This window comes from Xenopus tropicalis, chromosome 7 (genome assembly GCF_000004195.4).
Source record: "Xenopus tropicalis strain Nigerian chromosome 7, UCB_Xtro_10.0, whole genome shotgun sequence".
In the NCBI taxonomy this organism is placed as follows: domain Eukaryota; kingdom Metazoa; phylum Chordata; class Amphibia; order Anura; family Pipidae; genus Xenopus; species Xenopus tropicalis.
In genome coordinates this window covers 102966927-102980406 of record NC_030683.2, presented here as the reverse complement: position 1 = coordinate 102980406, position 13480 = coordinate 102966927, and the positions used below count along the sequence as shown (strand labels likewise).

The window sequence follows — 13480 nt, the reverse complement described above, 5'->3', positions numbered from 1 at the left end:
TACCTTAAGTCTACTAAAAATTATTTAAACATGAAATAAACCCAATAGGATTGGTTTGCCTCCAAAAGGATTAAGTGCTACAAAGAAAAAGGAATTACATTTTAAAAATAAAAATGTTATTATAATGGAGTCTATGGGAGATGCTTTCCCCTAATTCGGAGTCTTCTGAATAATGAGTTTCTGGATAATGGATCCCTTATTTGTACTAGCAGTTTAAACTGCTAATGTCATGAAACCAGGTAGTTTAGGAGAGTATCTGTCCTTTTTAACCAGTGTGGGCCACACATACTTGTACTTGGTTTCTCCCTAGGCCATAACAAAAGTAGCTCAACAGAAAACCCATGCTCAAGGAACACATATAAGAAAAAAGAAATATATAAATTAGACAATTTAAAAGTTTTTTTTATATAAAGTTCAGCAAAACTTTATTATGGAGCTCTACAAGCTTTGTCAATCCCAGTTTGTTTTTTGGAGCATTTACATTGTATCTGCAGTTCATATAAGAGATATGAAAATATATTCTCCAAGTACTTTTAGATACTCATATCTTTTGCACATCTTGACATTCTCATAATTTAGCAACAGCAAGCAAAGTGTGAAAGCACAAATAGGGACAAATTTCAATGAAAACACATAGTTATCTAAAAACACTATATTTATCCCAAACATCCTTAAAATATGGTTAACCATCAGGTTAACTTTTAGTATGTTATAGAATGGCCTATTTGTAGCAAGTTTTCAATTGGGTTTCATTTTTTATTACTTATCGTTTTTGAATCATTTCCTGTCCTGTTCTATTTCCAGCTTCTACTGTCTGGTTGCTAGGTTAAATTGGGACCCTAGCAACCAAATAGCTGCTGAAATTCTAAACTCAAGTGCTGCTGAACAAAAAGCTAAATAATTAAAAAAAAACTGCAAATAATAAAAAATGAAGACCAATTGCATTTAGTCTAAGAATAGCACTTTCTACATCATACTAAAAGTTAATTTAAAGGTGAACAACCCCCTTTAGAGTGAAACATCTGTTCTTAGTGGGTCATGCATCAGAGAAAAGTCTACCTTTAAGTTTATCTTTGAGTTTTATTTTCCCTTTAGTTGGCAGTAATGTATACTGGTGCCGTGCCTGGTGCTTGCAGAGCATTCCTCCTCTGCATATATGCAGAGCTCCCAATACTGTCCATTTTGCCAGGGGCATTCTCCACAGAGAGGCCCAGCACCTATTTCAGAGCATTTGGTATTCAGCTGCTATCTCAAAGTGCATTAGTTAAATGAAAATGGTATTCTCTGGGTTGGTACAAATTTGTTAGGTACCTCCTAGCGAACACCCCGGGATGGTGCTTCATTTCTGTAAATAAAACACCAGTCCTGGGTTCTGCTCTAATGAGTGTCACTCTATCATCTTCAGTCATTTACCAACGATCCATTGTGGCTTGTTCTGGAGTGTGCACATTATCATACCTCTGGAAACTGCCATATGCACAGTATAATGAAACCAGACATGTTACTATACTGTGAATATGCACAATCTGGTACAGCCACAGGGGATATCTGGGAAGTGAATGAAGATGGCTGGAAAATCTACTCATGCCACAGCATATCTTACATAAGTAAACAATTGTATTCACTGTAAGCCCCCCCCATACTACTTTCCATGCCCTTCAAGAGGCAGTTCACCTTTTAGTTAACTGTTACTATGTTAAAGAAATGATCTGTCTTCCTCTTTTGACTCTGTCCAGCTTTATATAAGAGTGACCCCTAGCAGCAAGGAAACTATTGTTCTTTGACGCTACCATTTTAGAGTTGTTACTTTTTACTATTTCTCTTTCTATCTAGGCTCTCGTTCAAACCTCTGCCTGGCTGCTAGGGTAAATTAGACCCTAGCAACCAAAGTCATGAAAATTCTAACCTGGGGAATAGCCCAACAAAAAAGGCAACTAAAAAAACAATGGTAAACTGTCTCAAAATATCACCGTAAATATCAGAGTTAATTTAAAGGTGAAATACCCCATTTCACACATACACACACCACATTTATTTAATGTATATAAAACAAATCAAATGAAGTGCCATTTTAGCAAGGTGCCTCAGTTCTCCATGGAGCCTTTAAATGACCCAGAATGCTTTATTGTCACATATGATTTCATTGCTTGATTTAAGTGTGGAACTAACTGCTTAGTTGTATACTTAACTACATTCTGGAACTTTAGCAAGTGCTGATATTTATTCAACTTGTGTAAAGAAAAAATAGTGGCTTACACTGCTAGGTATGTATGTCTATACACAACAGATTGTGTGTCACAATGGGCCAAGGCTGGCCAAAATATGAGGTAATTTAAGGCAACAGTTTTACAATTTCTCCTATCATGCTGTAATATTTGTATGCCTTAATTCCCATCTCCCATTGCTCATATGGTTATAGATTTCCTTCCCTTACAATAATCATGCCCCTCTTCATATACATTAGATAAATATGCAAAGAAGGTTGGAAATCAGCCAGACAATAAACCATATTTACAAAAATGGCACATTTCTTCTTAAAACAATACATAAGATTTTTCAGAAGGATATTTAACGGCGTGAAATTGGTTTGAAGTGGAAACATTTACTGGATAGTTAATCCGTTAATATTATGCTTTCCAAGCACAAAAAAGTTTTGAACTTATTTTAATCTGAAGGATATAGTCATATGTCTGCACAAACAATGAATGGAGTCCGGATACTTGTTGATATAACTTGCACATAGAATAACTTAAGAAGCCAATGACATGAGTATAATGAAAATTAAAAGGGATATAGACACAACTGACTTGCTGAGAGAACATATTTATGATACAGCTGTACATTAATTACACAATAATATGTCCCATAGTTGCAACTCCGTGAGACTTATACAAAATCATTGATAAGCTGCAGCTCAAACACCTGCAAATGTTCTTTAAGCTTCTCTCTAACATCAGACTGTGCCCGTCTTTCTCGCAAATGTTCCTGTTGCAGAGCAGAGATGCGAAGTCGCAGTCGCTGCTCTCTACGCCTGCATGCTTCCAGCTGCCTCTGTACTTTACCTAGAGCCTCCAATGCAGATTCAGCCCGTCTCTTCCAAAGAAGGGCATTGCCCACATGATAGCTGTGCTCATTTTGGATGTAGGCACCAGGAGGCTGAGGTAGGCGCATCATGTAAGCTGATGGAGAGACAGGACAGGAAGGTTCGTCATCCCTTTCTCTGGAACTTTCCACTGAGTGCATTGACATATCTGAAGCCATTTTATCTCTTGCACTAGATAACTCCATGCTACAGTCTGAGATAGGCCCATTAATAACAGCAGAAACTTCCATATCTTCTAAAGTGCCCTCTGGGTGCATTTGGTCAACTGTGGTGGCCACAGCTCCTTCTGCCGGAGCTGTATCAGTTGGAAGATCTATATTTTCAGGGCAGAGTCCATGGAAGTTAACCAAGTCTTGAGCAGGGACTCCATCATACCTTTTATGATCAAAACATTCTGCAGTAGATTCATCAGGGTTACCTGACAGACTTGGATCAATATGTAAAGGAAGATTCCTGCAAAAAAAAGTCAGAAACCCATATAAATGAAAAAAATACTGTATTAGAAAAGGTAATAAGAGATAAAAGCTTTATCTACATAGGAGCTGAAGCAGTGAATAAGAATTTTTAGAAACTCCCCTCTTTTCCTAGAGATTCTGTTTCTGATACTAAATCCACTGTCTATACTGTATGTGGGTTCCCTCTCATCACCCTGTAACTGTTATTCATGTGTCTGTGTTGAGAGACTCATGAAAGCCATGACAGCACTGAGAAACTTACTCCTTGATTTACTGACCTTGAATTATTTAAAAGATGGAACTATTGTGAAAAGGAAAACTTAAGTTAAGCCTAATCTTATAGAAATAAGGCTTTTGTGATATATAAAATCAGCTTAAAGTTCTTGTCTCAAAATCACATTTCTATTCATTATTCCCCTCGTAGCAATCTGTTTCATGCAAGTCAAAATACATTGGTGTCTGTTGCCTTTGCCTAGACAACGTATTACAAATGTCTTTTTCTGTTTCTATTAGATGAAGCTTATATTAAATTTCATTTTCAAAATAGTTCCCCTTTAAATATTTGCTTTGCCAGAGTCCAGGTCCAATGTTAAACTGTTATTTGAATGCTGTAGCCCCCACTTACACTAGAAACCAGCCAGTGGTGCAGAAGTCAAAATAGAAGATGAACAGGAAAAAAAATAAATTAAATCTAGCCTCTTATACCATGTTTTCGCCACTAATCTTGGCAACAAGACATCTTTTTGCTGTGCAAGTTGGGGAGAGGAAATCTGGAAAGCAAATAATTTAAAAACAAAATGTGGTAAAACGAAAAAGAAGACCAACTGAAAAGTGTGAATTCAGAACAAAGAATAAGTAAGCCTTTTATCATAAAAGCCCCTAAAAAGATTTCATACAGCCTACAGAATAACATACATTACTCCCTGCACTCCATTTCATGGAGATTCTGTATCACAAGCAGTTCAACTTCAGCTCTCACTGCTACTTCCTAGTGTAGCGTTAAGCACTGTCCCCTTTGCTGAGCTCTCCTCTCTATGACTGTGAAGACTATCAAATAGGTGTCTATAGCACATGCCTAAGTCAGCAAGCAAGAGGAGTAGAAACCTCTTCGACCATCTACACAGTCAGAGAGTGAAGGAGAGCTTCATGCTAGACTAGGAAGTAGCTGAAGAGTCAAAGTTTATCTGCTTGTGGAACAGAATTTACATGTGACTGCAGGAAGAAAAGGTATGATATTCTGGGCACTATTTAGAGTCATTTTAGAGACAGAAAAAGGGTTTACTAGTTCTTTAATAAATGTTACTCTCCAGGCAAATTTCTTCTTTAATCCAGTAGATGGCCGCCAGTAAGAAAAAACAAACACACACCCCTTAGCCGTATATTTCATTACCTTTTCCGTTTCCCTTTTGTGTTCTTTGCATTTTTCCTTTTTTGTGTTTTAAGCTTTGATGCTCTCCGAAGCTTGGCCGAGGACATGAATAATGTTGGGACAGCGTCTTCTTTGAGACGATGGTAACCACTAGGAGACAAATGAAAATCAATGCTACAATACCTTTAACGCAAACATATTTACTCAGTGCAGTCAAAATAACGTTCTTAATAGTCCTTTAAAAGAATACCTGAAACCTTTTTTGGCACAATAAGGTAATTCAATGCAGGGAGATTCCCTTGCAGTTATGATGAACTGATAACATACAATGCTTTGGTGGTGAGCCCCTATGTTAAGTACCTGCAATGAACTTTACCCACAAATCACTGTATGATAACAATACTTGCAGGGAAATCTCCCTGCACTGAATTGCCTGCTGTGCCAGTTGGCTATGTCATTAATACAGTAAAATCTTTGACAATGTATTAGTCTGCAGAGAAACATTTATGTGGTGTCCCGAATGTATTGGAACTTGAACATTTGACCTGCTGCTGAGCAAAAAACTATCCACAAGTCACAAAAAGACCAAGCCGCAATGCAGAATGCCAAGCAAAAAGCTTTTTTTAAAGGAGAAGGAAAGGTAAAATCACTGAGGGTGTCAAATGTTAGGCACCCCCCAGTGATTATAATCACTTACCTGATACAGGTATAGGATCTCTTATCCGGAAACCCGTTATCCAGAAAGTTTTGAATTACGGAAAGGCTATCTCCCATTGACTCCATTATAAGCAAATAATTCTAATTTTTAAAAAGGATTCCTTTTTTCTCTGTAATAATGAAAAAAGTACCTTGTACTTGATCCCATCTAAGATATAATGAAACAATCCTACTGGGTTTATTCAATATTTAAATTATTTTTAGCAGACTTATAGTATGGAGATCCAAATTACAGAAAAACCCCATCCGGAAAACCCCAGGTCCCGAATATTCTGGATAACAGGTCCCATACCTGTACTACAGGCCTGTGCCCCTTTCAGCAGAAAACTGTGTGTGAGTGATGCTTTTCCTCCTGTCTTTTTTCTTCGCAATCTTGGGGCCTACGTATGCACAGTACAGTGAAAAGACGGGTTTGTTTGTTAAAGTTCAGCTTTTCACTCTACAGCACAAAGACAGAAGTGGATAACTCATTTGCAGGTACCCCCAACTTATGCAGGTTTCTGCTAACAGGAGAACCGACCTAGGGAAAGTGATTACAATCACAGGGGGGGGGGGGTGCCTAACATTTTGGTGCTGGGGTGTTGGACGTACTTTTAAAATCATATGTCTGAAAGGAAATTTAAGTCTCACTTACCTTGTTCCAACAACTTCAAAACAGCTTTTCTCAAAGTGTTTAGAACAGAAGTATACATAGTCAGAAGAAGGATCCCAAAGACCTTTGCCACTAGGATCAGTCCGCTGGCAGTTTGCTATCCAAAGATTTCTGCGGGGATCATCTTTTCTTGGAAGCCTTGAAAAGACATATAAAAGAAATCCAATTCATAATTTGACCTTGCAAAGCAAGAAACCATGATAACTTCAAAAGCAGCAAGCAATATTTTGTAAAGTTATCTGATGATCTCAGAATGGGGAAACCATTAATGGAATGTAAATTGTTTAATTTTCATGGATTTGTGTCAATTCCCTAAAGGACACATGACCCACTAACAGCGATGCCACCCATTAATAAAGTAAACTAAACAATGGACAAATTAACGCTATACTGACCTGTGGAAGGAGATGTTGTTGTTTCTTGTCTGCCTTGAGTCTCGAGTGGTGCAGCCAAGAGCAGAGCAGTGTCTAGGCATCTAGATTAGGACCAAGGGCAGCAACAACATCACTAAGCCCCTTCATAGTAAATAATATTACAGTATATAAAATATTGCATACGAGCAAGGGTCAGTTATTAAAACCCACCAAAAATTGGTATTTTCAAAATATCCACATCATATTTCTTCCATTTCTGAATGTTTATAAATATATGTAATACACAATCTGATAAAACCACAACACAATTAAAACCAAAACAAGGCAAAGACATGTGAGAAAACTACAGGGAACCTGTAACAATGACAACATAGCAATAAAAGAGATGATTTGCATAAAAAGCGATTTAAGAGTGTAAATCAGTAATTACATGGACTGAAGGCGAGTCATAATATTGCAAACATACCTGAGGAATGTTGGAGGAAGAGAAGTTTATAAAATCTCTACTTAGATGGAGTGACACCATCATTTTTATTTTCTCTACTGTTTATTTGTGATATAAAAATATTAATTTTCATTTCTTGCTCCCTGAAGTTTTTAGTGGCTCATCCTGCAGTTTTACCTTTGTCTAAGCAGCTACTCTCAGCCTGGGTGACAGAAAGCAAGCTTCTCTATTAACTACAGACCTACTTGTGTGTTTTAAAGGAGACGGGAAGGTTTAATCACTGGGGGGTGCCTCTTAATGCAATGGAAATAAAACCATACATAGTAAAAAAAGCATGTTCAGCACAAGCCCTATTTATTGCAATAATGTTGGACAAGAAGGCATACTGTCCCTTTGAAGGTAAACTATACCCCCAGTATGAATACTTAAAGGGGATAAAGAGCCAATTAGGCTTGAAACGTTGCTGCTGCCCATATTGTGCCAATAAAGGCATTTTAATTAATTATGAGTGCTGCCTATAGTCGTTATAATGTACTTAAAGGGGAACTCCAGCTTACAAACCAAAATATGTTTAACAAAAAAAAAAAAAAAAACCCCACACAACACAGAAACCCCTAATATAGCCATCACTGTAATCTGTTCCTTCAAAATGTATTAATAAATACATTTTTTATATGCTGAAATCCAGCTGCAAAACAATTCTTCTCTTGCTGCATTATTTGAAATCCTGGCAGGGGTGAAGGGACTAAAAACACTGGAGTCATTTATCAACACTGGTCAAATTTGTCCTTGAGCAGTAACAAATGGCAACCAATGAAATTGTTCCATTCATTGTTTTACATGCAGCTGGCTAAAAAAAAAAAAAAGAAAACCACTGATTGGTTGCTATAGGTTACTGCCCATGGGCAAATTTGTCCAGTGTTAATAAATGAGCCCCAGTTAAGTTACAAATTGTAACAACTTTTCCACAGCTTACAGACAGCATACAGGAACTACATAACCCACAATGAATTACACTGTAATTTTCATTTCCTTATTGACATCATGTGTGCAAGTGATTGTGGGATTGGGAGGATGCAGGCTGAAGGTAGGCTGAGGACAGTCGACTATTGTTACATTTTATTTGAGTCTCAAAGTAGTCAGCCAGATCAGCAGGAGAACAGGGGGTCAGGGTTACTCAAAAGAAAACTATATCCCCAAACAAGGTAGGTCTCTACAAAAAATATATTGCATAAACAAGCTCATGTGTAAAACCCCGATTCATCTAAATCAGGGGTAGCCAATACGTGGATCACAGTCCACAAGTCGATCACACGAGGATTTCTGGTGAACCACAACGAAGCCGGGGATGCGGAAGTGCTGCGTGAATGCGTATGTACACATTCACGCCGCACTTCCACATTCTCCGGCTATTGGGTAATCCTAAATAAAAAATTGCCATTTTAAGAACTACGGGCCACCTCCTGGGATCATAGGATTCACAGTGCACACAAACGAGCCAAGGCACACATACATGCTAGGCCCCATCAGCCAATTAATGGGCAGAGTTCTGCCTTTTGCTCCCACACTACTTCCTGATACAGTTAGAGCTGCATTATTTGTGGTCATGTGATGTCTGAGGGAGTGCACAGCCCATCGCTAAATGGTGGATCAAGTTCCCCATTAACCAACAGTTTATATCTGTAAAGGTACAGTATTACATGTTAGTAAAATGACCTTTGAGTAGTTGAGTGTTGAAAATATTGTTGGCACCGCAGTGTCCCACAGCCGCACAGTCTGTCCGGTTCGGTCAAACTGCTTATCGTGAAAGTGCTGGGAACAGAGAGAGCTGTGAATGGAAGGAGTCCACTCCGTGCCCACAGCAGCATGAGAATGGCTCACGGCAGTAATCCACAGTTGCCTGCGAGCTTGTTCTTTTGGAAACCTACAGAGAAGATTAAAAAGAAGTCACTTCATATATTAAGCTTGCGGTTTCCAAAAAAAAAAAAAAAAAGACATTATAGGTACTGTTTGCTATAGTACAATGTGTGCCATTCATCATTGCTAAACAAGGTAATTCCTCTGCTGCAGTTTTCAGGAATCACGTCGCTGCTTGTCAGCAAAGCAAAAGGGAGCCGATACTAAAGGTCAGCAATGTCCAGACAACCAGCTGTTTCAGAATGTCCGCTCCCATTGGCTTTACCCAGTACTAGTTATAGTTCCAAAGCAATAGTTATGATACCTACAGGAAATAATTCACAGTAAGCTTTATTTGCAGTGACAGTCAGCCTTAATGTGTTTCCAGATCAGCAGCAGCTGCTGCCAGATTTCAAGGAACCCATAAACACCATGGCTTAGAAGTGCACTAGTTCACCACCTAAAAGATTATAAAAGGCATAAAGACTAGACCGAATCAACTTCAGGGTAACAGAAATTTTACTGTGCCAAAATGGAGCATGGTGGCTCATTTTAGAAAAAAAAACAAAAAAACATAACACCAAAAAAGTGTTTTAATTTCAGAAACGCTACTATAGTTTATATAGATAAGCTGCTGTGTAACCATAGGGGTAGCCATTCAAGATGAAATAGGGCTAACGGCTCTGGTACACGGGCAGTTGCAGGCAACTAATCTCCCCGGCGAGAATGTAAATCGCCGTTTGGATGGCATACGCGGTTGCATGATTTGCGGAAATCACTGAAGTTGCCTCTCGCATCGCTGCGTATGCCATCCCACCAGCGATTTACATTCCCGCCGGTGGGATGTCATATCAGGGAGATTAGTCGCGGGATTAGTGACTAATCTCCCCATGTACCAGAGTCCTAAAGGACCTGACACACAAGGAGATTAGTCACCCACGACAAATCTTGCATTTTCCCACTTGAAAATAATGTAAATTGCCAGTGGAAAAAAAAAAAAGTGTCGCAACGGATTTCCAAAGCTGCCTCCCAAGGAGACTTTGCCCAACTTTGGAAAGCTGAAGAGATTTACATTAACACAGGTGGCAAGGCATTTGAAGGATATGTGATGGCTTCTAAATCACTACATGTGCGAGTGGACATGATTACTCTGTACAAGTACATTAGAGGGGATTATAGGCAGATGGGGGATGTTCTTTTTTCCCATAAAAACAATCAGCGCACCAGAGGCCACCCCTTTAGATTAGAGGAACGGAGCTTCCATTTGAAGCAGCGTAGGTGGTTTCTCACGGTGAGGGCAGTGAGGTTGTTACATACATACCGATGGAAAGTTATACCCTTGCGCTTGCTTAGTGCCGTCTGACGGTTGACGCAGTCAGCAGCAGAACATGATCGCACCATTTCGTAGTTTTCAAATAAGAATCTTATCTAAAACAAAAAATAAGGCAAATAAATCTAAACAAAATCACCATAGTTAGATTTTGCTTGCAGTTGAAAATTCCACTCAAGAAGCGACTATTAAAGGAGAAGGAAAGGTAAGCATTAGCAGAAAGGTAAAGTAAATACAGCCATAAGCACTCACAGAAACGCTGCACTGAGTCATCTATTAAAAGAAACACAGGATTTGTTGTCTCCTTTTTTGTAAACATGTTCTCAGGGTATTTGACTCCCTTCTTTAAGAAAAATCCTTCATTCCTGGGGCCAGAGTCTGTGCAGCTCTCTCCTCTCTCCCTTAAGAATTCAAAAAACTCACTCCCCCCACCCTTAAGCTTCTAGGGTTCTTTACTCAGGTATGATAAAGCTGTCTACAGAATAAATATAGCATTCTAGGTGGCACTTTTGTGGCAAATCTATTGGCAGTAAAATGCCAAAATAACTTTCCTTCTCCTTTAAAAAACATCAGAGTAGTTCAGCAAACAGGACAGCATGGATATGAATTCTGCCTTGCAGTACTAAGCTGGATCCAAGCCAGGGCACTATCTGCAAAGACTCTATATTCTTCCTGTGTTAGTGTGGGTTTCCTCCCAGCATTCCAAAAACATACATGGTTCTTGATTAAATGGACCCTTGTGTGCACAAATGTGATAGGGACCTTGGATTATACATTTCACTGGGGCAGGGTCTGAAGTGATTGATGTATAATCTCTATAACACACTGCAGGAATGTGTCAGTGCTATGTAATTACAATTATAGTAAAGAAATAACAAACCTCAATGACTAATACACAGGAGTGCTATTATGAGATAATGCAAAAGGTCTCATTACACAATTTCAATTTATTTTCTTATTCCACTTTTTGTGTTTCTAGTCCAGCAGAAAATGTCAAACCAAAAAGTGAATTCATCTTTTAGTCACTCAGTCAGTGTGAACAGATAATAGTTTAAATACTGGTGAGCTGTATAGCAAAATATTAAATCAATAAGAAATAATGAATGTTAAGTAAGGCAGTCCAACTGCAAATTCTCTCATAACAGCTCTCGTTAGCAGGGCCCTCTAACCCTGCTGTTTATGCTGTTACCCATCCATGTTTACTGTAAGGGCTCTGGCACACGGGGAGATTAGTCGCCCGCGAACAGGGAGTTTTGCCGCGGGCGACTAATCTCCCCGTGTTCCAGAGCCCTAAGACTCCTGATGCTGATTTTATAGAAATAAGTTAGGACATGGATGTAGTGGAACAAGAACACAGCAAAATGATAAATCAATCCAGCCCTTTCCTGGGAGTGCCCCGTACAGTATGCAGCCTTCAGCTGGACAGCCACCTTATATTTTCATCATCCTGAACTTACTAAACATTACTTTTAATGTGAAAATGCATTTTCATGAATGCAACAAATGAAATGCCACCGGAAATATGAAGCTGCACCTAGCTCCGTAGTGAAACTCAGAATAGGCTCGGGCACATCAAGTACAGGTATGGGACCTGTTTTCCAGAATGCTCGAGACCTGGGGTTTTCTGGATAAGGGATCTTTCCGTAATTCTCCATAACTTAAGTCTGTTAAAAATCTTTTAAATATTGTTCTGCCCCCAATAAGGAGTAATTATGTCTTAGTTGGGATCAAGTACAAGCTACTGTTTTATTATTACAGAGAACAAGGAAATCTTTTTTAAAAATTAGAATTATAGGCTTATAATGGAGTCTATGGGAGATGGCCATTCCATAATTCAGAACTTTCTGGATAAGGGGTTTGCAGATAAGGGATCCCATACCTGTACACAGAGGCCCAAAATGACCCCTCCACCACCAGCCCAATAAATAGTGAGTGTCTATGGCATCTTACAGCAGCCTCTCTGGCATTTGCCAGAACCCACAGATTGCCAGTCCGGGCCTGCCTGCTCCCCCCTTCCAACAAGAATGGGTCAAGCTGCTGGCACAGGGTGGCATTGGCACAAACAGCTGGTAGGGTGGGAGCAACCAAAACAACAGGGTGACTGTAATGCTTCCCTTGCATTTTCATATGTTTTTTTGTTTTCGGGTCATCCACTGCTTATATCCCATTCTGCTTTACAAACTACTCCCTGGTTGCTAGGCTAATAATTCTAATAAGACATATACCAGCTGCGATTTGCTTGGAATTCGATACAATGCTACAAAGTTGCTTTTTAGGGAGAGCGGATTTATCTTTGCACATGAAACAGCAGACTTTTTAGCAAGGGATTATCTCACATGACTTCTGCCCACATCACTTCATCCAACTCAAATCACATTTACCTTGGAGTTTCTAACGTTATATAAAGGGTAGAGACAGCAAAGAATATAAGGTGTAAGACTCAACCTCTAACTAAACTGCATCTACCTCCCAACTGTCCCGCTTTTGGCGAGACAGCCCCGACTTTCATAACACAGCCCGCAGTCCCGGATCGCTTCTTAAATGTCCCCCATCGCCGTTTAAATATCCCGCATCGCCGTTTCGATGCCTAGCTCCTGGGCTCCTGTCGGCCTACTTTCCGAGACTTCCGTCACGCTCTCGCGAGATGAGACTGTGACGTCACGGCCAGACACTATATAAACGCAAGGTAGGGCTGCTGCCACTAGGTGGAGTAGCGAGTAGAACGTTGTTTGAGCAGCAGTGCATATAGTTATTACACTGAAACACGCTGATAGTAACACATGGTTTCCCACCATTTATTTTGTTCTGTGCTCACTGTTCTTGCTTGTGTCAATAGCTGCCAGCATTACCAAGTTGTTGAAAAAAAGTATGCCTTCCCCCCCCCTTCTTAGAACTCCCATTTGTGCTATGGAGCAATAATGTTTTCTTGTAAACTAAGAGTACTTGCTGCCACTATAACCTCTGCTTCCAATATTTGACCTACAACAAATTTTCTAAATGAGTTTTTTCACCTTGAATTAACTCTTAGGGGGAGATTTAAAAAGACACGAACGATCGCTCCGAGCGCATTTTCGCCGATTTTTTCGCGCTTACGTGACTTTTTTGTACACTTGCGCGAAAAATTCGGAAAGGTTCTGCC

At 39.4% G+C, this 13480-nt stretch overlaps 1 protein-coding gene across 2 annotated transcripts; it reads right to left on the bottom strand.

Annotated features, from left to right (window-relative positions):
• Positions 1–408: 408 nt before the first annotated feature.
• On the bottom strand, positions 409–12969 carry thap7 (THAP domain containing 7). 2 transcript variants are annotated; one of them, XM_031905135.1, is made up of 7 exons: positions 12723–12747; positions 10333–10439; positions 8832–9039; positions 6692–6771; positions 6279–6434; positions 4949–5077; positions 409–3556 (listed from the first exon to the last, which is right to left on the bottom strand). In XM_031905135.1, exons 2-7 carry the CDS (start codon positions 10410–10412, stop codon positions 2887–2889), a joined length of 1323 nt encoding a protein of 440 aa, XP_031760995.1. In that variant the 5' UTR covers positions 10413–10439; positions 12723–12747; the 3' UTR covers positions 409–2886.
• Positions 12970–13480: the final 511 nt, after the last annotated feature.

What these genes read in the sequence shown, in the direction of transcription:
- thap7 (XM_031905135.1), bottom strand. Translation starts at nt 10,412, where the DNA reads ATGGTGCGATCATGTTCTGCTGCTGACTGCGTCAACCGTCAGACGGCA. An exon ending in AAGGGTATAACTTTCCATCG is followed by an intron (nt 9,040 to 10,332) that starts GTATGTATGTAA and finishes TCTTCTCTGTAG; the next exon opens with GTTTCCAAAAGAACAAGCTC. An exon ending in AACAACATCTCCTTCCACAG is followed by an intron (nt 6,435 to 6,691) that starts GTCAGTATAGCG and finishes TGTCTTTTCAAG; the next exon opens with GCTTCCAAGAAAAGATGATC.